Below are 26,720 nucleotides of genomic sequence, written 5' to 3' on the forward strand. Positions count from 1 at the left end.
CCCCACCTGGAGTACTGTGTCCAGTTCTGGAGCCCCTATTACAAGAGGGATGTGGAGGTGCTGGAACGTGTCCAGAGAAGGGCCACAAGGATGATCAGAGGGCTGGAGCACCTCTCCTATGAGGACAGACTGAAGGAGTTGGGGCTGTTCAGTCTGCAGAAGAGAAGGCTCCGAGGTGACCTAATTGTGGCCTTCCAGTCTCTGAAGGGGGCCTACAGGAAGGCTGGGGAAGGACTTCTCAGGATCTCAGGTAGTGATAGGACTAGGGGGAATGGAATGAAGCTGGAGGTGGGGAGATTCAGGCTGGATGTGAGGAGGAGGTTCTTCACCAAGAGAGTGGTGAGACCCTGGAATGGGTTGTCCAGGGAGGTGGTTGAGGCCCTGTCCCTAGAGTTGTTTAAGCCCAGGCTGGATGAGGCTCTGTCCAGCCTGATCTAGTGTGTGGTGTCCCTACCCATGGCAGAGGGGTTGGAACTAGATGATCCTTGTGGTCCCTTCCAACCCTGACTGATACTATGATACTATGATAGTGTATTGTTTTTAAAAACTCACCTGTGCTCAATAAGGTGAACCTGTACTGATATTTTTCATCAATAGAAGTTGTTACATTAAAACTCTTGAAAATTCAGATTAGGGAACTGTAGAGAGTGGCAGTGTAATTGCAGTGAAAATATAATACAATTAGAACAGAAAAGTGAGCTCATAATATGCTAGATAGGTGTTTGGGATAGTTTGTTTCATGTATTTTTGTGAAATAAGAGGTTTGGGGTTTATATTATTATGCTGTTGGTAATAATTGATAATGGCTAATATTAAATAATAAAGTAACTATGCTTTATAAGTTACAAAATTTATAGTAGTAACACTTTTTTTTTTTGGCAGCTTGACAGAGCAAATTCTTTGTTGAGTCAAGTACAGCAGCCGTACAAATACCTCATTGACACTGTACAGCAGAGAGATTCTCAAATAAATCTACAAAAAGAACGTATTACTCAACTTGAAAAAGATATCAGGTAATCAAAATCACTGCTTCTTTATTTCAAACTGAAAGTAAAGTTCCTTACTTGTTTAACATTGGAAAAAAATTATATTATAGGCTGTGAAGTAGGAGATGTTGACATTCCATCAAGTCCAGCGTTTATACCGGAAATCTAACATCTGTGATTTCACTCTCTCAGAAAAAGAGGCTTTAGGTTTGAAAAAGCAGCAATGATAGTCAGGTTTAAAGTGAGTTTGGCGCTGATAAGAGCTTTCACAAAATAGGGGAGAGTTCAGAAGACTAAAAGGACACCAGATTTACAGATGTAAAAAAGAAAGAAATAAAGTAAAAGAAAAATAATAGACAAGTCCACCAGCAAACAGTATCAGGCATAATTGGAGCAGACTTCCTTTAGTGGAGACTTGGAGTTAGGTCCATCTGTCAGATCTCTGATTGCTGAGCAACTTCCCACATTCATGTTGCTTTATGAGCTGTGTTTAACATCTGGCTCCCAAGTAAGCTACTATAGAATAATCTGCCCCTTGATTTTCAGGGAAGTTGATAGCTGTGTCCTGCTGCAGAACAGAAGAATTAGCATTTTAACTCTTAGGTGTTTGTGCGGTATCTCGGTTTAGGAAAGACGCAGTAGCAATTTGAAGCATTAATATGATTGTATTATGAAGCAATTAGGTTAAAAATACAGTTTTTTCCCAAGAAATCTGAAATAATCATTCATACTTCTTGACAGGCTCTCTCTCACAGGTCTTACTTTCATTCAGTAAGACTAGATCCTTTCTTTTTTATTACAGAATCAGATGTTTTTAGTATTTTCCTAGACCTGATACAAGAAACAGTTCCAAGATTAATTTTAATTTCCCATAAGCAAAACAATCTCAATCTTCCCTCTTTGTACAGGACCTTACTTTTCCATTTTTTTATAAAAATCATGAAAGAATTGGTCACTAGCAGATAATTTTTTTAAATTATGGTAATATGAAAATAACATTAATTATTCACATAGTAGTCCAAAAGTTGTCTATCGACTAGGAGAAAAGTGAATAAATAGGTGAGGTAATTTATGGAAGTGTGTATTTCATGCCTTTAAAATACATGAGAAATTCTATTAATTATTAGCATTGATTCTGTTGAGATTTTATGGCTGTTACAAATAAGCTGTATGCCCAGATATTCTTCCTAAAGATAGCCTACAAATTAAGGGACCTAAATTAGAAGCTTTGGTCAGCTTTCCTTAGGAGGAAGTGGCATCTCCAAAAAGCGATTCAGATTTTGGATGGACTGAGTCATTTACTAGAGATGCCTGTTGCTCTCCATTAACTATAAAGGGAATTTTTGGCATCTTAAAGTGCCTGAGGTTAAAGAAGAAAATGCATCTGCACCACAGTGTGAGCATTCATGGTAAACATACCAGCAGTACTCTGCTGTGGTGAGCTGGGGTGTGCTTACCACTAGTCTGTGCTTCTGTAAATGAAAGTGTGGTCTGACAAAAATATATTTTTATCCTCAATGGTTTTGTAGCAAAAAAACTAGCCCTTACTTGACACATCAAATGCTTTCATAAGAAGTGTTTTCCTGTATTTTCCAACATTCCTTGTAAACTAAAAATAACTATTATTTCCTTATCACAAATTTTCCTCAATTTTGCCATAGTTTCATAAGCCAGCGAAAATGTTCAAAACAGCTTCATACCTTGAGGGTTTTGATACATCTCACTAGTCCCTAATTTTGCTAATTGTAACTCCACATTTAAAACTAACATCCTAACTTGTTAGCTGATATTCCCTGGAGCACAGGAGAAATCATAACCTTGCATAAAATTGATAATATTGGTCCTTTGCCTTCCCGTGAGACAAAGGTTAGAGGAAGGGATTTCTAACCACAGAACCATTACGTTCCAGCAATCTTTGGTCATGAGGATAGCCTTTTGGAATCTTCTGATGACAGTATTAAATTAGAATATCCCTTAGGTGATTTCAGATTACTCTGCAGACCAGTCTAGCTCCCAGCTATTCCAGAACTGGATCAGAATGAGATTTAAGTAAATTAATGGTAATCCGCACCAAATATATGCCAAGTGAAGCTCTGCTGGATCAAAAGATTTAGACCACTCTTCCTATCCTTCTTACTTTATTAAACAGCATTTTGTTGCTTTGCGTGTGGAATATTTTCGAGAGAATGAGTTCAGAGAATTAATTCTCCTCAAGGAGGGCCCTACATTGTGCAGATAATGTTGATGCTATTAGAACAGTAACAGTGAAAGTAGTAAACATGCTTTATGAAACCTGGTTTCTCTGTATCTCAGAGCTAAGGGAAGAAGTAAATACTTGTAAAGCCATTTCAAAATGACCTTTTGTTTTTCAACCACTACCTCTAATTAATAGTTAATACTGCAGTTCTGCAGTAGCCTTTTTAAATTGAGGTTTAATTTATGATACTGTTACACCAAGCACTTTTTTTTTTTTAATTTTACATGCCATATGTGCATTAATTTGATTTCTGAAAAGCAATTTCTCAAGTACCAGCTAATAGGAAAGCAACACTCGATTTTGAGTTTTCAGACAATATTAGTGCTTTTTTTGTTTTTGAATACAATTGTCCTTTAAATCTCATGTTTGACTACCAGATTGTAGACAAATTAACATAATGTTAATATGCCTGCACCCTGACAACCAGTACTGACTCCTTAGCTTTATCCTCACAGCTGCCCTGTGCTTAATCATGCTTTTCCTTCTATTGTGTTAAGTGTGCAGAATCTGTGGTGGAGGAATGTTCTTTTCGTGTGAAGTTTTTATCTCATCCGTTCATCAAGAAAGTTGGTTCCGCATTATCTAAATCACAGAGCAGTCACATCTAGGTTATCAGTGTCAGTGTTCTCTGTCACCTCTTACTTAAGCTGAGTGTGGATAATTTGCTAATGAATTTGCTTTTTTTAGGCTTAATCTGTAACTGGCTTCTGTGGACAGTGATGATGGCCAATAATCTTTTTTAGAACATACTCCTAGGGCGATTGGGTTCCAGCAGGTTTCCTAAGATAATGAGTCAGTACTTTCTTGCAACCTTAGAAATGTTTTGCAGCAACCTGCAGTACTCTGTATTTCCTTGTCTGCTGAAAAGGCTGATGTGGTTTTAATTGTGTGATGACATAGTCTTGATGAAATCAGCGCAAGAGGCTGTTTATGACAGCAATCTCCATAGTCTGGGCTGTGGGTATCGATGTGCCATGTTTTTTACCATTTTTTCACAAATTGGCCAAAAGTGACTTCTTATGTGGTTCTTTGATTCCTCACACTGCATCATCCTCTGAAAGTGTCATTTCTGACACCAGTTATTTCTAAAAGAGGAGTGGAACAGATGATCTTTCAAGGTTCCTTCAAACCCCTAACATTCTGTGATTCTGTGTGACCTCCAGGTTTACAGGTGTGTGACATTACTGCTTAGATTGAAATGTGAAGGCACAAGTATATTACTATTCAAAAATAAAAGGAGAGAGGTTGTTTAAGGGTAGTCAGAGTTCTGTCAGCTGTGGCCCACATGTATGTTCTCTACCACTCTCCTTCCCAACATGTAGAAATTCTCCAAGGCAGGCCACAGTCTGTGCTGGTACTTGCCAGTGGAGAGAATTGAGGTGGCCCTGGCAGCAGAACACTTTGTGTGCTTGTGCACTTAGCCATGCACCTGCAGATATGTTTTGGATACAAAACCTCTGGGCTTGAGTGACAGGGCATCTGTAGGGTGAATTTATAGGTGGTCCATATATCTCAAAATATTCTATTTAGTAACTCCTCATTTATGTTAGTCCAGATAGCTCTCTCCTTACTAGAAGTAAATAGCAATAGTTAATAAGAGCAGTGGTGTGTATGAGGATGACTCCTTCCTACTATAAAGAACATTCTCTAGCATACACTTCTTTAACCAGAAATAAAAACACCCCATTTAGCACTCCTCTTGAAAAGAAATGCCTTGTAACTGTGTCATGCTGTGGCAAAACAAATCTCTGAATTTCATTCTTATGTGTGTAGGGAAGTAATTGTAGTTGTACATAATTTTCTGCTAAAAACATCTAGGGTTATAAATAACTGGAGACATTCAACAGAACTTCATTCATAAAGAGAGGGTATTTATTTTAAATGCAGTTACTCAAATTTCTCTGTACCCATGGCAGGTTTTAAAAGTGGTTCACTTACCCTAAAGCACTCCTCAAAAGCCTAACTGTGTGGCAAATCTAGAAGCAGTACAAGGACTTTGCTCACTAAGAAGCTATGTACTTAAATGTTCCTTACCTAAACATTTTGGGTTCTCTAATTGCCATCCAAATATTATAAAGCCCAGCATACAGTGTTAGTTGAGTTTTTCCCATCATGGAATGGGCAATGATTCTATTTCAACACTGCTGCTGTTTACCTGAGAAATGTTCCAAACACAATTTGTAGAAATATATGTATTTTTTTCCTACAAATGAACATTTTCTGACACATATTACAACTTTTAAGAGCTTTTTGGGTTTCCTTTTACAATTTGAGAAAGTAATTTCTTTTCCATTTGAACACAACAAAGATGAGTTCTTAAAGGAACCTGAAGCACTCCAATTAAAATCATTAAGCAATACTTTCCTAAATGCCTTTGAAAATCTGATCTGTGGTTATTTAATCGCACAATGACAGATCACAAATTATTCATGTATTCTCTCTTCTGAAGACCTTTTATTGGCAGAATTTTTCATACCTGCCTCTCTAACTACGTGACTTAAAAAGAAAATTTGACTTGGACTTCAGAAGTTAGTTGTCTGCTCTGAGCTATTTGTCTGTAATTTCCAGAGAAGGGATAGCTGCTCTGTATGCCTGTGTTATATATTCAGTTTTATGTACAAAACCTCCACATATATAATTTGTGTTTGATTTTTTTTTATCATAATAATATTTGCATATGAACATAACATGCAAAACAAAAACCCACCAGACTGAACTTCAGTTTTCAATTTCTTCATGATGTAGTGTGACACTAACATAAAGGCACAATCCTTATTTCTTACAGCATTTGGGTACACAGCTCACTGAAAAAGAAACCTGTATTTTTTTCAAACTGAATGGAAGTAATAAAACCAGTAATATGTAAACCTATGTTTGTTTAGTATGTGCAGCATAAGTGTATTATCCACATCATCTAACAATAGAAGCTTATGAACAAGAAAGGAGCTAATATATTTAGACCAGAGATTTAAAAGATGGCTTAATTGCCCAAATTCAAAAGTCTTTGAAAGTCTGAGACTGGGAAATATTTGTCTCCATTCTACAGATGGATCAAGTGACCTGAAAATGTCTTACATTTAATATCCAAGCTACCTGGGCCTTAGATCCTGAGTGAACCAAAGCAAAACAAGCCAGTAGTTGCTATGAGCAATGTGTATGTATATGACAAGTGTATTCCATGGTACGTCTGGCATTCCTGGTACCTGGATTCATACCTGGCTAGGTTTTGAAAGCATGATGGAATGAAACTGGACCTCCTCCCAGACATTGTAGTTTTTTCTGGAAACAGGCACACAGGAAAAACAGGAGCTGGACTGCTTTTCAGTTAATTCACCAACCTGCACTTTTGAGGCCACGGTTATATGGTGAGCACCTTCCCCACACTCAGGGTGGAGCAATTAGTGACCAGGACTGTGGACCACAGCATGGTCTATGCTTTCTGTGCCGTGTGAAAACAGACGTTTGTGCTGTTGAATAACTCCAGGGATATTAGATCATTTTGACACAGTCCATTTCCCCCAAATGCTAGTATGTTCTCACCCCAGAACAAGTCAGTGGAACATTTATTTCAGTGTTTGGTACACTAATGCTTTAATACATCTTTGTGCCATGAAAACTTAAAAGTATGTTTAGTTAAAGATGGTCGAAAAGATCCTGCCTTTTCAGATGGTACAACTTTAGAGTTCAGATGTGAAAAGCTGATTTGTCAAGACATACAGATTGTGGTTTCAGAATCATAGTAAGACAGTTAAGGCATCAGGTCACCAAACAGAGCAGTTTCAGCCTTACCTTCAGCTGTGGATTTCCACTGTACATAGTAAATCAAGATGTTTTGGTGATCCACATGAAAAATAACCTTTAAAAAGACTGCATACAGATCAGTGAAGTGACCTACTTGCGTGTCACAAATTTCATGCTACCACATGAAGCGCAGGTTACCAGTATGTGGTTAGGGAAGGATGATCTAAGTATTCACTTAGGTCAGCTGAAACAAGCTGTCAAGCTGCTCTCTGATTTGTTACACTGTCAATTAAAATTGGATTAGGGTAAACTACTGTTTAATGGAAGTGTAGGGCAGTTTAAAGCTGGAATCTCCTTGACTGCTGATATCCAAGATGGCTGTTGAGAACATTTTCATAACACGGACTGACATGGTCAGTCTTCTTCCCAAAATGGAACTTTTGAAGGTATTTCTCCTTTACTTGGTAGTTACAGGTGTAAATTTATTATTGCTTTATCTCATAACTGCTTTCTCACTCTGTTAAATGTATAGATGCCTCTTTTCAGTATTCTTTCAGAAGTACCTGAATTAATTCCTTCTGTCAGCAATGATTAAAAAAAAACCCTAACTATTACAAAACTACTAATTCTGAAGTCTACACAAGCTTTGTTAATTCTATATTCGTATGTATGACAGAAAACAAGTCAAATGCCACTGAATTCCTATATTTGACCATAAAGAAAGAAAATCTGAGCTGCTCCACTTGGATCAGTCATATTGTTTAAGAAGGTATAACTAGTATAAGTAGAGTAGGTTCTGATCTGTAGATGAAATTGAATCTTGAACATGAACTCCTGATTTAGTCATGAACACTGCAGTTTATGCTTATTCAGTACACCCTTTAAGGGATAAAGGAACTCTTTTTTTTATTGCTTCTATAATAATTTTGTGAGTCATTCTCTAAAAAGGATTGCTCTATGCTGTCAGGAAGTACAGAAATCCAAGAAAAACTGACATATCAGTAAATTACAACCCATGAACCCCAGAAAAAAAATAGTACAGAATTTCATCATGATTAAAAATGTCACAGAAAATAAACATCTTGAAAATATTAAAATATCTTTGTAGCTTTTTCGTAAATGTTACTGATTTCCTTTTAACCAGCCCAGACAACTAAGCAATTTGGCCAAAGCATACATTTTTTTTTTTTCTTAGAATTAATGATTGCCTAGAAGGAATTGACAGTCGTAATTTACAGTACAGAGCTTGCAAGGAACTGCCAGAAAATCTCTGGGGCAAAGGATGATGTTGCTTATTTGAAACAAACGGATGACAGAATTGAAGCCACTTGAAGAAAAAGGATGATTTATTTTGTTGATAATTTCTGGATTAAATACTGAGAATATTAAATAATAATATAATTGCTCCATTCCATTTATAAAATCTTAATAGATTTGTCTTTGAACTCCTGATGTATTCAGTTAAGATATTTGCACTCCATATGCAGGGTTGTACTTTTCATAGTTGTTGGTTTATGCTATAGTTTATACTGTACACCTATTTAGTTAAGTCATTACAATGGCACATATAACATCAGTCTTCCAAGAAACTCTCCATGGCTGTTTTATCAAACCAGATTATATACAGGCATTATGCATGCATTAGTCTGAAGTTTATTGTTGGAAACTGATGCTGGTGCTAAATAGGAAAAAATGTTTAACTGTATTAGAATTGCTGCCTGTGATCAGAACGTGCGTGCTAAACATTTAAAACGTTCATGTTCTCTAACTGAGAAAATAAAGAGGAATTAAACTTGACATCGTGCTACAAAAGCATGCCTTCCTGCTGAAACAGTTCTCATACTTGTTTCACAGGATAAATTTGACCCCATGCATTTTCCTGGAATATAAGATGAAAAAAATGTCAAAATTACACTAACAATTTCTGCAGAAACTACATGGCTGAAAGGGAGAGCTGGATGTTATTGTTCCTTCTACTGGTTCTTTTCCAAATTCTATATACAGTAGCAGAAAGAGAGGTGATACTGAAGGGAGCAGCATGTGTTGCTGCTGCTAATGATACGTACAACAAAGAAATCCATGTTTTGATATAGAAGTGTAGATATAAGCAGCATTACTTTGCTTATAAAACAAACTCATTTTGCCTAGAAGAAACCGAGGGGTAATAACAGAAGATTCTGCTAATTTAAATTACCCTTCAGAGAATCAAGCACACATCCCCCTTCCATATTTTACAAAGATTTTGAATTGCATTTCTGTTTGTCTAAACTAGGATTTTTTTATGTATTGGTACATTAAGGCCCATTTATAAACATGACAAGTGTTTGAACACAGAGAGGGGTCCTTTGATACAATTACTTGAGCAGATTTTCATTGTTGCCAGCATTTAGCTTTAGAAAATGTGTGTTTTCAGCCAGAATACAAGATTAAAGGAGATTATCTGTTGCTATTACTGCGTTTCCTATCCTCTTTCTACCAGTCTTTTAAATAAAGAAAAGACAGCTTTGCTGCGTGTCAAGAATCAAATGGCAGCAGATTTGGAGAGACTTCTAAATCACCGTGAGGTAATCTTCCTGTTCCAGCATTTCTACCATGTGTGGGTTTTTTTTTGCTCTCCTCAGCCTTTAACTGGGGGGGGGGGGAACAGGAATTGTTTTACTTTAGTATGATTTGTTGGGGTTTTTTGTTTGTGTCATTTTCAGAAACACAAGTGACTGTGTCTGTCAGGCACTCTGAAGGCTCTCAGTGGTACTCAATTACACTGTCACTTGCTAAATACTCTCTGACTGGTCTCACTGTTCTTTTCTTATACATACAACTGTCCTGCCTTGCAAAGTGTTTAGCATTTGCATGCATCTAACAAATATTTAGATAAAGATGATTAAATTATTAAATTGATAGACATGTAGCCTGCAAGGCCTGCCTGTTTCACAGTATTCTCCAAGATCTATCCCTGCTCCCCAGTCATTAAGATCAAAAAGCGGGAAGAAGCATTGTTCAGTTCATTTGCAGTACACACATCCAAGTTTCTTTTCAACTCCAAAATTGGATTTGAGGAGAGGAAAGAGGACAGTAGTCACACAGGTTTCATCCAGACAAGAGTCAGAGTACTTCTTTGTGTACTTCAGTGAATTTCAATTAAGCAAGGAGTTGGGTGCTACTGGAATATACTTTCATGTATAAAAGGATCCAAAATATTGCCATTTATAATAGATACTCTGTTTGGGGATTCCTAAAAGGCTTTGACAACATTTTGAGCAATCTTCAGACATCAATATGTCATGAGCTCTGAGAAAAATCTTTCTGCAGATTAAATGTCTCAAGCAAAAGAAAGAAATAAATGGCGTTTACCAAAGGAGTCCCTTACACAAATTATCTGAAAAGGAGAAAGTAGTAATTTGGAAACTTTGCTGAAGCTAAAGAATACTGAAGATGCAAAACCAAAAGCTTACCATGGGCAGTTTTAAAATGATCTCCCAGAGCTGCTGAATGACTTGGCAAAGATTTGCAGAGAAAATACAATACTGATGAATCAAAAATTGTGAATGTGAGGAAAACCAAGACAAGCATGTATATGCCATTAGGGGACCTAAATAGACAGGTATCTATACAGAAAGATCATCAGATTGTTATATCATTAGTTGTCTGAAAACAGCCTTTTCATTCTCTGCCTGGGAAGAGAGGAAAAGATGAGGTGATTCCTTTCAAGGAATCTACAGCCCCCCTAAATTATCCTGTCTGAGATTGCATTATTACTCATTTTGATACCATTTTCTTCATAGAAAACTGACTATCCATGCACCTCTCAAAATCCTCTCACTCTACCTCCATCTCCTTGCAATTCTTCCAAATTCCCTTTCTTAGACCAGTAAACCAAAATCCACATCATGGATTGGTTCAAACCAGTGTTTCTGCTAATCATTTACAAAACCACTTTTTGTTAGATCCAAACCAAAACAATTTCACTGACAACTGAGTCTGAGTGAGCCTTGACTTGAGTAAAAAATGTACTAATTTTGGTCCCTGAGTGCAGATCTCAAACGTGAAACAATAACCTTAGAAGTGAAAAGAAAGCAACTTCATAAATAGCTTGCTTTGTGGGGGTGGGGGATGATTTTTTGTTTATATGAAACTCACTGGTCTCTATTAATGTAACAGAACATATTTGAAGCACTTCTAGATAATTTGTAAGCCATATCATTATATTGATATGAAAAATACTCTGAAGGAATCATGACTTTTGTTGTGTAAACATGTTATGAATTTTCATAATTTCTAATATGAGAGGTCCTTAGCAGGCTAATTTCAAATTAATTTCTTTCAAAAGTTCTGTTGCTACTCTTTCCCTCCCAAGCAGTGTTGCTGCCAAGTAGTTACTCTTCAAAGTAGTTATGCCTTGGGTGCCTAATTTTAGTAGTGTCCTATCAACCATCATGCATTGCAGCTGATTAAAATCAGTAGAAAGTGATAGACAAAGGTAAGATTTAACAAAGTTTTGTAAGCAGATTGCAACATTTCTACCTCAGCTGTGTGGCACTGTTTACATCCAAACAGCATTAGCCCCTACAAGCACCCTCATAAACTATTCCTGATATACAACAGTTTGCTCCTTTGTGTCACTTCATCTCTTTACATTTTTAAACTGTGGTAAACAATGCAAGCATGGATGAGCGTGACAGGCTTTAGAAAAAGAGATAATACTTGAGTCTGAAAACATTACTGTTTTGTCAAATTTCTTTTTTATATCTGTTAAAAATATGCTGTATTAGTTATATCAATTTACCTAACAATGATGATATGTTTTTTTCAAGTCATAGTATCATAGTATCATTCAGGGTTGGAAGGGACCACAAGGATCATCTAGTTCCAACCCCCCTGCCATGGGCAGGGACACCCCACACTAGATCAGGCTGGACAGAGCCTCATCCAGCCTGGTTTTAAACACCCCCAGGGACGGGGCCTCGACCACCTCCCTGGACAACCCATTCCAGGGTCTCGCCACTCTCATGGTGAAGAACCTCCTCCTCACATCTAGCCTGAATCTCCCCACCTCCAGCTTCATTCCATTCCCCCTAGCCCTATCACTACCTGAGATCCTGAGAAGTCCTTCCCCAGCCTTCCTGTAGGGCCCCTTCAGATACTGGAAGGCCACAATTAGGTCACCTCAGAGCCTTGAATTTAAATACTTAAGAAGAAACTTCAGGAGTTGCATGTTTGTGGGAAGAGCATTATGATATGCACAGAAAACCCTAAGGGACACAAAAATAAGATAAAGTTGTTTCAGTAAAAATATGTGAAAACAACCTTTAGCTTTGTGTGTGTGCTTAACTTTTGTCATTTCTGCTTACTGCCAGTGCAGCCTTTTATTAGCTTTTTCTCCTGTTCCATGCAGACCCCTTCCAGTAGTTTCATGGTTTGTGAAGTTCTCTAAAAGACAGCTACCTCATGTATTGACTTCTTTGTACAGGATAGGACAATTTTTGCCTTCTTAAAAAAGCTAAATATGCAGTAACATCCCAATTTCACAGTAACTGTCTCTGCTGATAGGAAAAAAAAATCCAAATTTTCTGATCTTGCGTTAGTGAAGGCAACTTTATTTAGCAAAGGTATGTGTTGTTAAGCAAAAGCAGAATGAAGTCTGTAAATGAAGATAAATCAGTAAGTTTGCAGATGAAACCAAGCTGGGTGGCCATGTCGATGTGCTAGAGGATAGGGAAGCTTTACAATGGGATCTGGACAGGTTAGACTGATGGACCAAGGCTAATTGTATGAAGTTCAACAAGGCCACGTGCCAGGTCTTCCACCTGGTCACAACAACCCGATGGTAAGCTACGGATGTGGGGATGTGTGGTAGGAAGGCTGTGACTCAGAGAGGGACCTGGAGGTTTTGGTTGATAGGTGACTGAATATGAGTCAGCAGTGTGGCTAGGTGGCCAAGAAAGCCAGTGTCATCCTGGCTTGTATTAGAAATGCTGTGGCCAGCAGGAACAGGTAGGTGAGCAACTCCCTGTACTCAGCACTGGTGAGGCCACATCTTGAGTACTGTGTTCAGTTCTGGGGCCTTCACTACAAGAGGGACACTGAGGTGCTGGAGTGTGTTCAGAAGGGCAGTGAGGCTTGTGAAGGGTCTGGAACAGATGGCCTACAAAGAGTGTCTTAGGGAGCTGAGGTTGTTCAGTCTGGAGAAGAGGAGGCTAAGGGGAGACCCTATCATGCTCTACAACTACCTGAAGGGAGATTGGAGCAAGGAGGGGGCCAGCCACTTCTCCTTGGTGTCAAGCGACAGGACTAGAGGAAATGGTCTCAAACTGTGTCAGGGGAGGTTCAGGCTGGATGTTAGGAAATAATTCTTCACACAGACAGTTATCAAACATTGGAATAGAATCAAATCAAAATAGAATAGGAATAGGAATAGGAATAGGAATAGGAATAGGAATAGGAATAGGAATAGGAATAGGAATAGGAATAGGAATAGGAATAGGAATAGGAATAACCAGGTTGGAAAAAACCTTCAAGATCATTGCATCCAACCTATGACCCAACACCATCTAATCAACTCAACCATGGCACCAAGTGTCTCATCCAGTCTCTTCTTAAACACTTCCAGCGATGGTGACTCCACCACCTCCCTGGGCAGCACATTCCAATGGCCAATTACTCTTTCTGTGAAGAGCTTCTTCCTAATATACAGCCCAAACCTCCCCTGGCATAGCTTGAGACTGTGTCCTCTTGTTCTGTTGGTGGTTGCCTGGGAGAAGAGACCAGCCCCCATCTGGCAACAACCTTCCTTCTGGTAGCTGTAGACAGCAATAAGGTCTCCTCTAAGCCTCCTCTTCCGGTCTGGCCAGGGCAGTGGTGGAGTCACCATCCCTGGAGGTGTTTAAGCAGCTTAAGCAGACTTAGGGACATGGTTGGGTCGAGGGTTGGACTGGATGGTCTTGGAGGTCTCTTCCAACCAGATGTTTTCTGTGGTTCATGCAATTTGAAAACTGTTAATTATGGATTTATGTGTTGTGCACGTGCTATCGTGTAATATGATTGCTATCAGTCTTGTTTCGTCATTGCACATACTAAACTGTCATGTCTTGTTAGGAATTACCTTATTGCTCATGTGTTTGCAGTAAAAAATATTAGAATTCCTGACCAGATAAACCCAAGATATTTAATAGTTAGCATAAAATGAAGTTTAGGAATGTTAAAAATATATGAAAAATGCCAAAGCAATGTTAATGCTAGAATGGAATGGAATGGAATGGAATGGAATGGAATGGAATGGAATGGAATGGAATGGAATGGAATGGAATAGAATAGAATAGAATAGAATAGAATAGAATAGAATAGAATAGAATAGAATAGAATAGAATAGAATAGAATAGAATAGAATAGAATAGAATGGAATAGAATGGAATAATAGAATAGACCAGGTTGGAAGAGACCTTCAAGATCATCGTATCCAACCCATCTTCCAACATCATCTAATCAGCTAAACTTAGAGCAACATGTTTCAATAAGTACACAGTTTTGACTTAAGGTATTCCAACCTGTGTGGTCTCAGACTGCATTAACTCTTTTTAATGAAATGTTAAGAGTTTGAGGTGTTGGGAGTTTTTATCTACTTGTGATATCAACTGGATTCATCATGCTTGCTTTGGGGGTAATTGTAACATTTTATATACTATTTAAATTAAGAACTTATATTCATGCTTAATCTTACTTCCCTTTTTACTTACTTTAATTTTGGGAAGAAAAAAGTTAAGTACTAAAATCTGAATCTTGGAATAATTTATATAGGGCTCTTAAGTGAGGAAAAAAGTTACACCAGATATTCATGTGATAAAGTATTTCATTATTTCAGATTATATAGACAGCTAGTTTGATGATGATTATTGTACTTTGCTGTGGGAGATTAAAGTCCAATGTGGTCCTTTGACTATATACATTTTTTAAAGGTTAGGCCCACCCATAAATGAATAAAAATCAATGTTTTGTTTGGTTGGTTTTTGGTTTGTCCTGCCCAAATTCTTATTTCTTTCCTGTGCTATTATTTCCTTCTCTCTGTTTTTGGTTTTGGGTTATTTTGGTGTTTTGGGGTGGCTTGAGTTTGTTGGGATTTTTTTTTCTTTGTTTTTGTTTGTTTGGGGTTTTGTTTGGTTTTTTTTACATTAGTAAATTAATGTGGAAAACTTTTTAATCCAACTTCTGACTTAAATTATTGAGAATTGGAAGGTATCAGAAAATGTCTTATCTTCTTCATATGAATACATGCAAAGTCCAGTATTTGAGAGGCAGTTCAATGGAACAGTGTGGCCAGCAGGAGCAGGGAGGTCATTCTGCCCCTGTATACTGCACTGGTTAGGCCACACCTCGAGTACTGTGTCCAGTTCTGGGCCCCTCAGTTTAGGAAGGATGTTGACTTGCTGGAATGAGTCCAGAGAAGAGCAACAAAGTTGGTGAGGGGTTTGGAACACAAGCCCTATGAGGAAAGACTGAGGGAGCTGGGGTTGCTCAGCCTGGAGAAGAGGAGACTCAGGGGTGACCTTATCACTCTCTACAACTACCTGAAGGGAGGTTGTAGACAGGCGGATGATGGTCTCTTCTCCCAGGCAGCCAGTACCAGAACAAGAGGACACAGTCTCAGGCTGCGCCAGGGGAGGTTCAGGTTGGATGTTAGGAAGAAGTTCTATACAGAGAGAGTGATTGCCCATTGGAATGGGCTGCCCAGGGAGGTGGTGGAGTCGCCGTCATTGGAGGTGTTCAGGAGGAGACTTGATGGGGTGCTTGGTGCCATGGGTTAGCTGTTTGGGTGGGTTGGGTTGGTTGATGGGTTGGACGCTATGATCTTGGAGGTCTCTTCCAACCTGGTTTGGTTTATTCTAAAAATAAAGGTTTATTCTAAAATGGCATTATTGTGAATTATCAGTATCCAGGATCATGCCGAGATTATGTTCTTAGAGGTTGATAATAAAGCCTTCATAGTGTTGCTGCCCTCTGAGCTATCAGAAAGAACTTAGGTAGGCAGTATTGTGATGTAATTTGTAAATCCCTCCTTGCATGACAGCAAGTACAGTTAGTACAGCCAAATTTTTCAGCTTATTTCAGAATAAGACATTATATATGTTTTGTCAAGATAACCAGTATGATGGTTTAATTGTTTTTCCAGACCTATCAGGAGAGCGTGAAACATTGTTTGGAGGAACAATGGGGTCTCCTCTAAATAACCTTCTAGTAAACAGTGTTGTGAGGTTTTTTGAAAAAAGGATATTTCAAATCCAGATTTTTTTTGCATTATTATTTGTAGCTTGTGTTCCCTTTTTAATCATCTGAACTTTACACTTTTGACCCTCTATCTTTAACTCTGGATAGCCAAGCCATACCAAAAAAAGGCTTGTATTTTTGATGTTTCCCACTCTAACGTCATCACTTACCCCTAGTTTTGGCCCCTTGTTGCCCTAGTGTCATTGTATTGTCAGGAGGAACAAGTAAGAAGGATGCTCCTTCAAAGCATAAATTAAGATGAAATTATACATTATGCCTGAGTTGATCTAATACAATGCCTTACCTCTTTGCTTCTAATTCTCATTCTCTCTCCTCCTCCTGCATCAGCTCTGGCACATCTCTAATGCTGCACTGGGACCATTCAGATCACTAAACAGAAACCTAACCTGACTGAAAAAAGAAAACCACAAAAGTGAATTGCTGTCTGTTAGGCTAGCAGTTTAAATCACTTCTGGAAAGGGTCCAGCAAGAAAAAGAGCAAGTGAAAATATTTATATGTTAATATTACTTACCTGAGAAAAAGAGGACATTTTGTGTCCAAAACTGAAAAGTATAGCACACCAAGAGTCTGCGGCATCCTGTGTCTACATCCAAACTTTACCCTTTTATACACATAACAGGAGTCTATAACTTAAAGGCACCAAAGTGCAGTTCTCTGTTAAGTGCTAAAATTAAATTGGATGATTTTACTAAATCTTTCTAGCTGAAACTCTTGATCTATGATTCTTTTTATCTAGGATGGCTTTTTTTTTTCCCCTTCTCTTCCAACAGGCAGGCTTTGACTAAAAGAAATATTTACCATGAGCTCTGTGATCTTGGCACTTCCATTGCCTTTCATGCTTGATGCAGTTACTAGTATTTGGGAACATCAGAAGTGGAATTTTAGGCTTTATCCATTGGCTTGCAAACTTTCAGATGAAAACTTGGAAGAGCAGTCTGTCAACACTCAGATGTTTGGCAAGAGGTTTCAGTAATCATTTTCTGAGGTTGCATTTAAGAAGTTATAAATTTCCTATGCTTTGATGCGTGTCATTGTATTATTTCTTCCGATATTTAAGATGCAGATGTATCATAGTAAAGAAAATCACTAAAGCACACAAATAAATTCTGTATTTTAGCTTTTTGTAGTGCAGAGTGTAGAAATTGACTTCCAGAATCCTGAAACTTAACCCATTTGTTTATAGTTTTAATGTGGAGTTTATAACCCACTGGGGTGGTTTGGGGGGGTAAAAAACCAACACAGCAAATATAACCCATGTAGTTCTTTGTATGTTGTCCATAGAAGTCTTCTAGGAGGCATGAGAATTTAAAAAAAAATGAGGTAGTGGTGTAAGAAACACCAATGCAAGGCTTTAAAAAGGTGAGTTCTCTAACTGCTGAGATCAGTGTCAATTTACATGAAGGTTTTAATTTACGCTACCTTCTTGATACTGCTTGGAATCACCTGTGTGCAATGCAGTCTGGCAATACAGTAGTTTTTAATCTAATGAACTAGTATTGTGAAACTATTATAATAAGAAATACAAGGCTAAAATTTATGACCTAAGCAGTGCCAAATGAAGGCTGTTTATAACATTCATTAATTTCCTGTAACACAATTGTTTATGCAGACAGGATTAGTTATCAACACATGAATATTATATAGCGGTTGAAAAGATATGAAAACCTGCTGATATTTTATCTCCTTTACACATCTGTGCACTTGTGGTACATTAGCAGCTGTGCACACAAGTGATAGAATGTAAACTTGCTGATCTAGTCACCTGCTTTATTGACACATTCATGTGTTACTGTGCCAAAGCTCTTCCAGTGAAGTTAGCAACCAGAAACTGGGCTCTGGCTAGCTGCTGTGGGACAAAGTAGAAAACATGTAGTAGTAGTTTAAATAAACCTATTTGATATCAATCAGTTAAGTGGATACAGAGGCATGGGGTTTGATTGCTGTTTGTTTACTTAAATCTGGTTAGCTTATGTCAGTAAATGGTGGTGTCACTCTAAACTGGAATGCTAAATCTGCTAAATATGCGTACCTGAATTGGTGCAGATCTTCAACTAGATGGGTTAAAATGTGTTCAGGTTAGCCATTTTAAGCTCCTGTTCTTTCTAAAACATGTTACAGTCAAAAACTCTTATCGAGATGTGCTTGCTAAGATTAGGCTTACCAGGTCAATATTAAAATGCCAATTGCCTAAGTGACTGTTATTCTGAACTTATTTTCCCATTAACAGGCCAGAAGCTTTCCAAATCTGATATATAAGTCACCATTTATGAGTGAGCCTGATGTTTCGCTTTTACTAGCGTGCATTTTTCCCCATTTCCAGGTTTTCCCTGTTTCCTAACAAAAGGACAAAATAACGCTGTTTAGTAACCGAATATTCTCTGGCCTTCATCACAGTAAATGAACACTTCACAAGTGTTATCTTTACACCTTAAAGCATAAGAGTATCACTACCACTGTTCTGCAGAAGCAACAACCACCACGAAAAAACCAGTGCTTTTCCCAAAACTCCCCGGGGTTTGTGGTAGAGGTTGAGTTCTCATGTCCTAATTCAACATCTTAATCATAGTCACTCTTCTTTCTTTAAATGTTACCGTTCAAAAGCCTGAAAAGAAAATCTCCTTACTGTTAATTTTTCCTAACTAGAGACAGATTAACTCTTTTCTCTAAATCTTATTCTTATGTATGGACTAACTGTAATTTGGAAGTAGTTTCACAGGCAAATTACATTTTCATTTTGTATCATTCCCAGAATTTTACATTTTCATTCGTTCTTTAATCCACACCTCCTGGAAAAGTCCTGTGAGTCTCTTAAAACTTAACATCTAATGATTTTATGTTAGAACTGTAGAATGGACATATATATATACACACACACACACATATTTACATATATATATTGTATTTTCTGGGAAAGAAAACAAAAAGAGAGAAAGAAAATCACAGCACATTGCAGTTCTTGTGTGAATGAGTTTGAAAGTGTAGCTTATTTTGTCCAAGCAAACAAAGCATCTGATGGGATGCAAGAAAAGAGGATAAACATAAGGCATCTTTGTGTAGGTAACTAGTACAAGTAGAGGAAAAAGAACAAGTGAGAAAGAAAGGTGAAGTTAACATAAGACAGTTATTTGATTATCTTTAAAATGAGGAAAATCTGATCTGTTTGTGGGTTTTGTAGTAAATGGTTACCAAATACATCTTCCAAGTGTGTATAAGATTGAAGAGAGTTCATGTGAGCACACAGGAGGAACAGACAATAATTAGTCCTGTTAGGATATGCATAGTTTGTTAATTGCTCTAAGAGGTTTTTTAAAGGGCTTCTATAAATTATCAGGCTATGGCTCCCAAGAATTTAAGCATGAATCTTGATGAATGTTAGACTTGAAACATGGCCACGTGAATTGTCAGAAGCATTTGCAAGTGCATGACAATTGTTGCAAAATTTTAATGCTTCCACAGTGTCTGAGAATCTGGTAGTTTGTCTGCTGCATGCATTCATCTTATGTTAGTATTCTGCACAAACCTCTGCTACTTCTTTATAGTTGCCCTGTTACTTTGCCTACAAAAGTGAAATAAAAGACTTCTGAAGAGAAGCAAGGTCTCCTGACCTATCTGTGCTTTACCTTACTTTGACTAGTTACTCCTATGTTCTCATGTTTATCTTGCCTACTTGTTCTCTTTGGGGAATGCCCTGTACTGCTAAATTCTCTATGCTAACAGTTTCATTCCTTCTCAGCACTGATGTTTAGGACTCACTATGAGTTTTCAGTATTTCTTTATAAGTCATAATTTAAAGTATGTCTGATACTATCGTTAGCTGTAATTAAGTAATGCTGAATAAGATTGGCTTTATGTTCTAGGTTACTTCTAGTCAATGTGTTTGATTTAGGAACCTGGAGAGTAGCAACAGCTTCCCTCTTAAAAAAAGAGAGGCAGGGAGAAGTTCAGAGGCTCATAAAAAGCTTTGGAGTCATAAGGGGGAGGGCAGAACGTGTTTAAGCAGGGGTGGAAGCTTAGTGGATGAAAGGAGAAAAGTGCTTTGTTAGGGGAGAGGGGAAGGAAGGGGTATCTGCAGGGGTTGGGAAGACACAACTGAAAAGAAGTGATTTGTAACAGGTGCCTTCGAACAGTCTCCAGCGCTGCCTCTTTCCCCTGTTGTCTGTGTAAAAGATTGTACACGATAATGTCAAAATTATTTGTGTTTCTGAAGTGAATGACTTCCTGCTCATCTATGTGCTGCAACTTGTTTTATATGGAAAGGAGAAAAAAGAAAAAAAGCTGATGTACAATGCTTAGCTCTCTTTTTAAATGTTAAGCCACAGAGTAATTATCATTTTTCTTATGCTACGTTTATGTTCCAAGACTCTAGTTTCTATTAATGTTCTGCATGTTTTCTAAGTAGATTACAGGGACATTTCTGCATCACAAGTAAGCCCCGGAGCTATTCTCAGCTTAAAGCTTGGAGAAACAAAGTGACATTTACATTGCTAAACGAGTGTAGAGAAGTTTCTGGCTCATTTTTTACAAAGGAAAGTATGCTCCTAAGCAGTATTTCTCGTGTTTATTATCTGTTTTGTTGCTGTTCAGCTTTAATAAAACTTGAATTCTGAATTGCAGTGAATTTAGGGAAAAGGAAGGACTTAACAGCTGGGTGCATTCGTTATTTTCTTGGAGCGGTATTGTCCAGAATGTTTTCATATATATTCTTCAAACAATTATCTTTCCATTCTCAGTGGTGTACCCTAAATGGTGACTTTTGCTCAGGTTTTGTTTTGTGGTTTTGTGGCATTTTTAGAACAGCACAGGGTTTAGTAATATCAATTAATGTAAGTGAAATGTAAATACATTTTCACTCTCAAAAATGTGACATTTCATAGATGAATTTTAACTTATTTATGGATTATGGAATGGAATTGGTATCACAGTATCACAGTATCACTTAGGTTGGAAAGGACCTCGAGGATCATCGAGTCCAACCTGACACCGCAGACCCCATGACTAGACCATGTGCATCTTAAAGTATGTTTTTTTTAGAGATACAACTAAGTGATAAGCATTTTAAAAAGAAATCATTGGATGTTGAATAATGTGAAATTGTTCAGGTTTTCTAAACATTTAATCCATTCATCTTTCCTGTATCGGCTATGAATACTTCCGTCACATTCTGCGCCTTATCCATCTGGGTAACAATTTTACTTTTGCTCACTTTATGATAGCATTTGGATATTACCAAGTGGAAAGTGAATTTAAATACTCTTTAAATACCAAAGACAGGGAGAATCAACCTAAAATGTTACCCTCTCAGAAAATGCAGAGACTTGTACATAATAACTTAGGCAAATAAGGCTGTTTTGACATGTTAGCATTTTTAGCATCTGTTTCCTGTAAGGAGAACTTACTCAGAAAGCATACTATTTAATAAACTTGAATTTGCATAAAGAAATGCCAGAATGGCTCAGATTAAAAAAATGTTTGAGGGTTTAGTCCTAGTTGTAATTGCAAATATATTTCTGATCTTCAATACAAAAAGTGAAAAAAAAACTTTCACAATTTGGCATGCAAGTTCCGAATTGTGAGAAAAAATATTGCCTGTTTTTTCTAAAGAAGCTTTAACTGCTAAGAACAAATTTAAGATCCATCTGAAATAGGCAGAGGTTTTTGTGTATCTAAAAAGACAGAAGCTGTTCACTGCAGGGACTGGGCCATTTTATTGTTGCCACAGTTATAATGCATTCACCTTATAAAACTGCCAGTAGTCACAGATCTGTCAGTTCATTTAAAGTTTTATATGCACTAGGATATAGAGAACTCCTGAATTAAGTGTAGTGCAGAGAAGCCATCAACATCCTGCATATGGTCTGGCATCTTTCCACCACCCAGTTATCAGGTTCATTTGTTTGATCAGAACATTTCATACTGTCTTCCAGATTCTAGCTTTACAATGTGTATCCATGTGTCTAAGATTACCATATGTGCAGATCTCATACCAGAATTCTTGCTGACTTCTCATATTTCCAGTACAGCTGCAATTGAGGATGTAACTATGTCAAATACACTCTGCCTTGCATGAGGGATTAAACCCTGTCTTGTGATGTTTTCTTAATTGCATAGGTGGTTGTTAAACTCTTCTTGGAGCTCTATTACACATGCAGGTTCTACTCCTGATAGGCACAAGCCCAGAATTTTCCAATGTTGAAGCTGAATTTGCACTGCTTGTGCCACTCCGTCGTATCCATCTGCAGTCATAAATAGTGGAATGGAATGACATACTATTTGCTTAATTTTGTGGTCACACCTAAATGGAGCTTCTGTGGTGTATTTCTAGTATTTTACACTTTGTAATCATTAATATTAATGCCCAGTGTCATTAATTCTTGGATAATAGTGTTGGTCTTTTTTCATTTTCAGTCAAAAAAAGGGAGAAAAATATAGCCCTTCCGCAGTGTGTCTTTATCAGTTTGGCAGAAATAAAACCCTTGAAGAACAGTTCTAAAGTAATTATTTGTGTGAACTTTTGGGACTTCTAAAGAGGAGACTTTCTAGGTACTGTATGACTGTCTGTCTCTTTTTCCGAAGTGCACTCTGAAGTCAGAGTACTATGGCCAGACTTTTTCTTTGCATATGTTGAAAGGTGGGACCAGGTTCTATTTCAGTCCTCTGCTCCGTTGTTCTCCAGAAATATGTCAGTGACCTGATGTTCTAACCCAGCTATCTGTACAGAAGGCTTCATATGTTTACTTCATTTTAACTGGTGAACTCCAATGATCCTAAAGAGTACTACCAGTGTAAAGATGGTTTGAGCAGTCATTTATCAAGTCAAATGACAAAGCAGAGACGGATCTTTCCTAATATTAAAAATCTGTAGTGTAGATGTCTGCATCTGAAAATTATCTAGATGTTTATAGTCAGAATAGAAAAACAGGCACTGTTATGGTGCAATTTGCCCTATCCTCAGTAAAATTAATTGTAACCTATGAATTTCTCACCAACAGCTGTATAGAGGAACAGACAAGTTAATTGCCTAGTTTTAAATACTATAACTGAAGATATCTAGCAGTCCATTTGAGAAAGTCCATCCAAGTGTCCAGCCAGATGTTCCAAAACTGAACTGCAACCAGAGCTCTCACAAAGAGCCCTCTCCATCTTAGCATCAGCTGTTAAATGATATTTTATTTTTCACACACCTCTACTTTCACAGAAAATCACAGTAGGAATCTATAGGGATCCAAGTAAGAAAATGCACAGGCGTCATAGAGGACAATATCCCTAATATTTTCTCTGTCACCACCTTATATGCCCATCAAGCTTGACCCTGCTGAACACCCTAAGATGGACAAATGTGAAGACAATTCCTTCTCAACAACCCTGCCCTACCCTTTTCCAGTTTGAGATCACTTTCTCTCAAAAAAAGCAGTTACAGGAAGTATAAATTTACTTTTTATTTCTCTGAATCCTCCTAAGAACATTTATATATTGAACATGAACTTTTAATTCTGGAGACACTGATAAAAAAATCTGAAATGTGCTCTTCACTAAGCACTACCAAATGGATACAGCATTCCTAACTGCTGGTTTAGGTTTCTCAAATCATTACTTTTAACATATCCATAACCTCATTTTCTGAACTCTGCTTTTCCCTGTGCTGACTTGTTGAAGACTGCAGTAGCCACCTAGATGGGAGGATATGTGCATGTGAAGACAGATTGCATTAACTTAGCATGGGCATGTTTTTTATCTCAGTACACTTGCATGTTCTATTTTAGCTGTTGTTTTTATTGTTGTTAGTTTGGAAGTTAATATACCCAGCATAGTCACCAGACTGCTAAACTCAAACCTACGATTTGGCTCTCGCATTGAGAAGATTCCAGTCTCCAGAATCAAGGTGTAGTGCATGGTCTCTGGGGAACCAAGTTTTTTCACAGTATCACAGTATAACTAAGGTTGGAAGAGACCTCGAGGATCATTGAGTCCAACCTATCAACACAGACCCCATGACTAGACCATGCCACCAAGTGCATGTCCAATCTCCTCTTGAACGCCTTCAGGGACGGTGACTCCACCACCTCCCTGGGCAGCCCACACCAATGACGAACAGAGGGCCATGAAGTCACCCCTGAGCCTCCTCTTCTCCAGGCTAAACAATCCCAGCTCCCTCAGCCTCTCCTCATAGGGCTGTGCTCAAGGCCTCTCACCAGCCTTGTTGCCCTTTCTGGACACGTTCAAGTGTTTCGATGTCCTTCTTAAACTGAGGGGCCCAGAACTGGACACAGGACTCAAGGTGCGGCCTAACCAATGCAGAGTATAGGGGCACAATGACCTCCCTGCTCCTGCTGGCCACACTATTCCTAATTTTTGTCTGGTCCCCTCTGTGCAAGGGTGTGTGGTGGCATGGGATTGTACAGTCAGCTGTTCTTGGACATAAAGACAGTGCTGCAATCTTTCATGTTTCTGCAGACTGGATACATATTTTTATTTTGAGTTATAGCTTAGCCACATGGGGACCATATGGCAGTTAAAATGAATAAAAGCTTTCCAAAGTAGCTCCTGAATGTGCATGCTTTACTCTCACAGTAGAGAAGACATACAGACTGGAGGCAGAAAAACACATCTGAAATCATCATCTTAGTGCTTGACTCACAAATTCTAAGAGAGCTTAAGTTCTGGTTGGCATCTTTGAGAGAGACAAACCTCCCATTTTACCCCTTCCTCAGATGATTTTTCTGGTTTTGTCATTGAAATTGGTTTTCTTGATTAAAGATCATAGTATTTAGCACCTTATCTTTGTTTCCATTATTCTACTGGGAATTTATGCTGTTTCTTCTATGGGAACACTTGTTAGTCATCAAAATTCAGTGGTTGTGCCAGAATCTGATACATTTTCTAGGACAGAAATTTCTTGTTAGGCTTCCACAACAGAAGTTCTGTGTTTTAAAATGGAGTTGTAATCTAAGGTGAAGTTTGCAGTCGTAAATTGCTATGTGATTAGGCAATGTAAAGCTAAAAGGAGACCATTTGCTGTGGTAAAGCTTCCATTAACTGCACATGCTGTTGTTACCATCACTTGTGCTTCAGAGGATATTTGAATGCAGTAACCATGGGCTCTACTGCATGAGGAAGGAGCCAGATGGACCTGACATCCGTTGGCTTCTTCTGTGATGATTTTAGTGATAGGAACAAAACATTAAATTTGCCATCAGAATATATCATCTTCAGAGAATTAGATGTCTCTTCCTCCTGTGCTCTTCCAACTGTTCAGTTTGATCTCTTTAAAGTTTCTTTTTAAGATCATTCATTGTATACAGATTATTTGAAGGCGTGAGACATCATTGCTATAAGAACATAAGAACATGTGTGCCCAGGTGGCCAAGAGGGCCAATGGCATCCTGGCCTGCATTAGGAATAGTGTGGCCAGCAGGAGCAGGGAGGTCATTGTGCCCCTGTACTCTGCTTTGGTTAGGCCACACCTTGAGTCCTGTGTCCAGTTCTGGGCCCCTCAGTTTAAGAAGGACATCGAAACACTTGAACGTGTCCAGAGAAGGGCAACAAGGCTGGTGAGAGGCCTTGAGCACAAGCCCTATGAGGAGAGGCTGAGGGAGCTGGGATTGTTTAGCCTGGAGAAGAGGAGGCTCAGGGGTGACCTCATTGCCCTCTACAACTACCTGAGGGATGGTTGTGGCCGGGAAGGGGTTGGTCTCTTCTCCCAGGCAACCAGCACCAGAACAAGGGGACACAGTCTCAAGCTGCGCCAGGGGAGGCTTAGACTGGAGGTGAGGAGGAAGTTCTTCACCGAGCGAGTCATTCGTCATTGGAACGGGTTGCCCAGGGAGGTGTTTGAGTCACCATCCCTGGAGGTGTTCAAGAGGAGATTGGACGTGGCACTTAGTGCCATGGTCTAGTCATGGGGTCTGTGTTGATAGGTTGGACTCGATGATCCTCGAGGTCCTTTCCAACCTAAGTTATACTGTGATACTGTGATAACAGGTTGGACTTGATGATCCTTGAGGTCTTTTCCAACCTTGTTGATTCTATGATTCTATAACTGACATTTATGTAATTGATTCCTTGAAGCCAGGTGCTTTTTCTTGAGACTGCTATTTTGCATCTGCTTCCAGAGCATGATACATAAATATGTATCACATTAACTACATATATAAATTTACATATTTATTGCAATTATAGATATATATAATGTTAAGTGTCTAAGCAAGATTTTGAGTGCTCAGAGAGGATCCTTTTGTGCTTCGACTATAGTAACATGACAGTGAGATTAAAAAAGTCCTTATGTTTGTTGACACTCCACTGAAAAGAAGTGGAATTACTGTCCTGATCAGTACCTGTTAGGGTTCATGTAGGCAATTTTTGCATATACATCATCAATTATTTCCATGATAAAACAGCATTCCTCTGTCATTTTCCATAGTAGACAATTCTTTTTTGTTTTCATTATGTAAGGGAGGTTGTA

General features: G+C 38.2%; 1 protein-coding gene across 7 annotated transcripts in view; it reads left to right on the forward strand.

Moving 5' to 3' along the window:
* The window catches only part of PIBF1 (progesterone immunomodulatory binding factor 1), a 152,223-nt gene that overhangs the window by 117,422 nt on the left and 8,081 nt on the right, over positions 1-26,720 (forward strand). For 5 of the 7 annotated variants that reach the window (XM_068150832.1, XM_068151075.1, XM_068150908.1 and 2 more), the window contains 2 exons: positions 883-1,013; positions 9,464-9,548. In XM_068150832.1, coding sequence (XP_068006933.1) covers positions 883-1,013; positions 9,464-9,548 — 216 coding nt within the window. Of the gene's footprint in view, positions 1-882; positions 1,014-9,463; positions 9,549-17,031; positions 17,121-26,720 lie in introns of those variants that run through there. The other 2 variants (XM_068151161.1, XM_068151251.1) reach the window with 2 other exon arrangements.

Source organism: Melanerpes formicivorus, unplaced genomic scaffold, assembly GCF_026170545.1.
Source record: "Melanerpes formicivorus ecotype bairdi unplaced genomic scaffold, bMelFor1.0.p_v2 SCAF_1, whole genome shotgun sequence".
Classification (NCBI taxonomy): domain Eukaryota; kingdom Metazoa; phylum Chordata; class Aves; order Piciformes; family Picidae; genus Melanerpes; species Melanerpes formicivorus.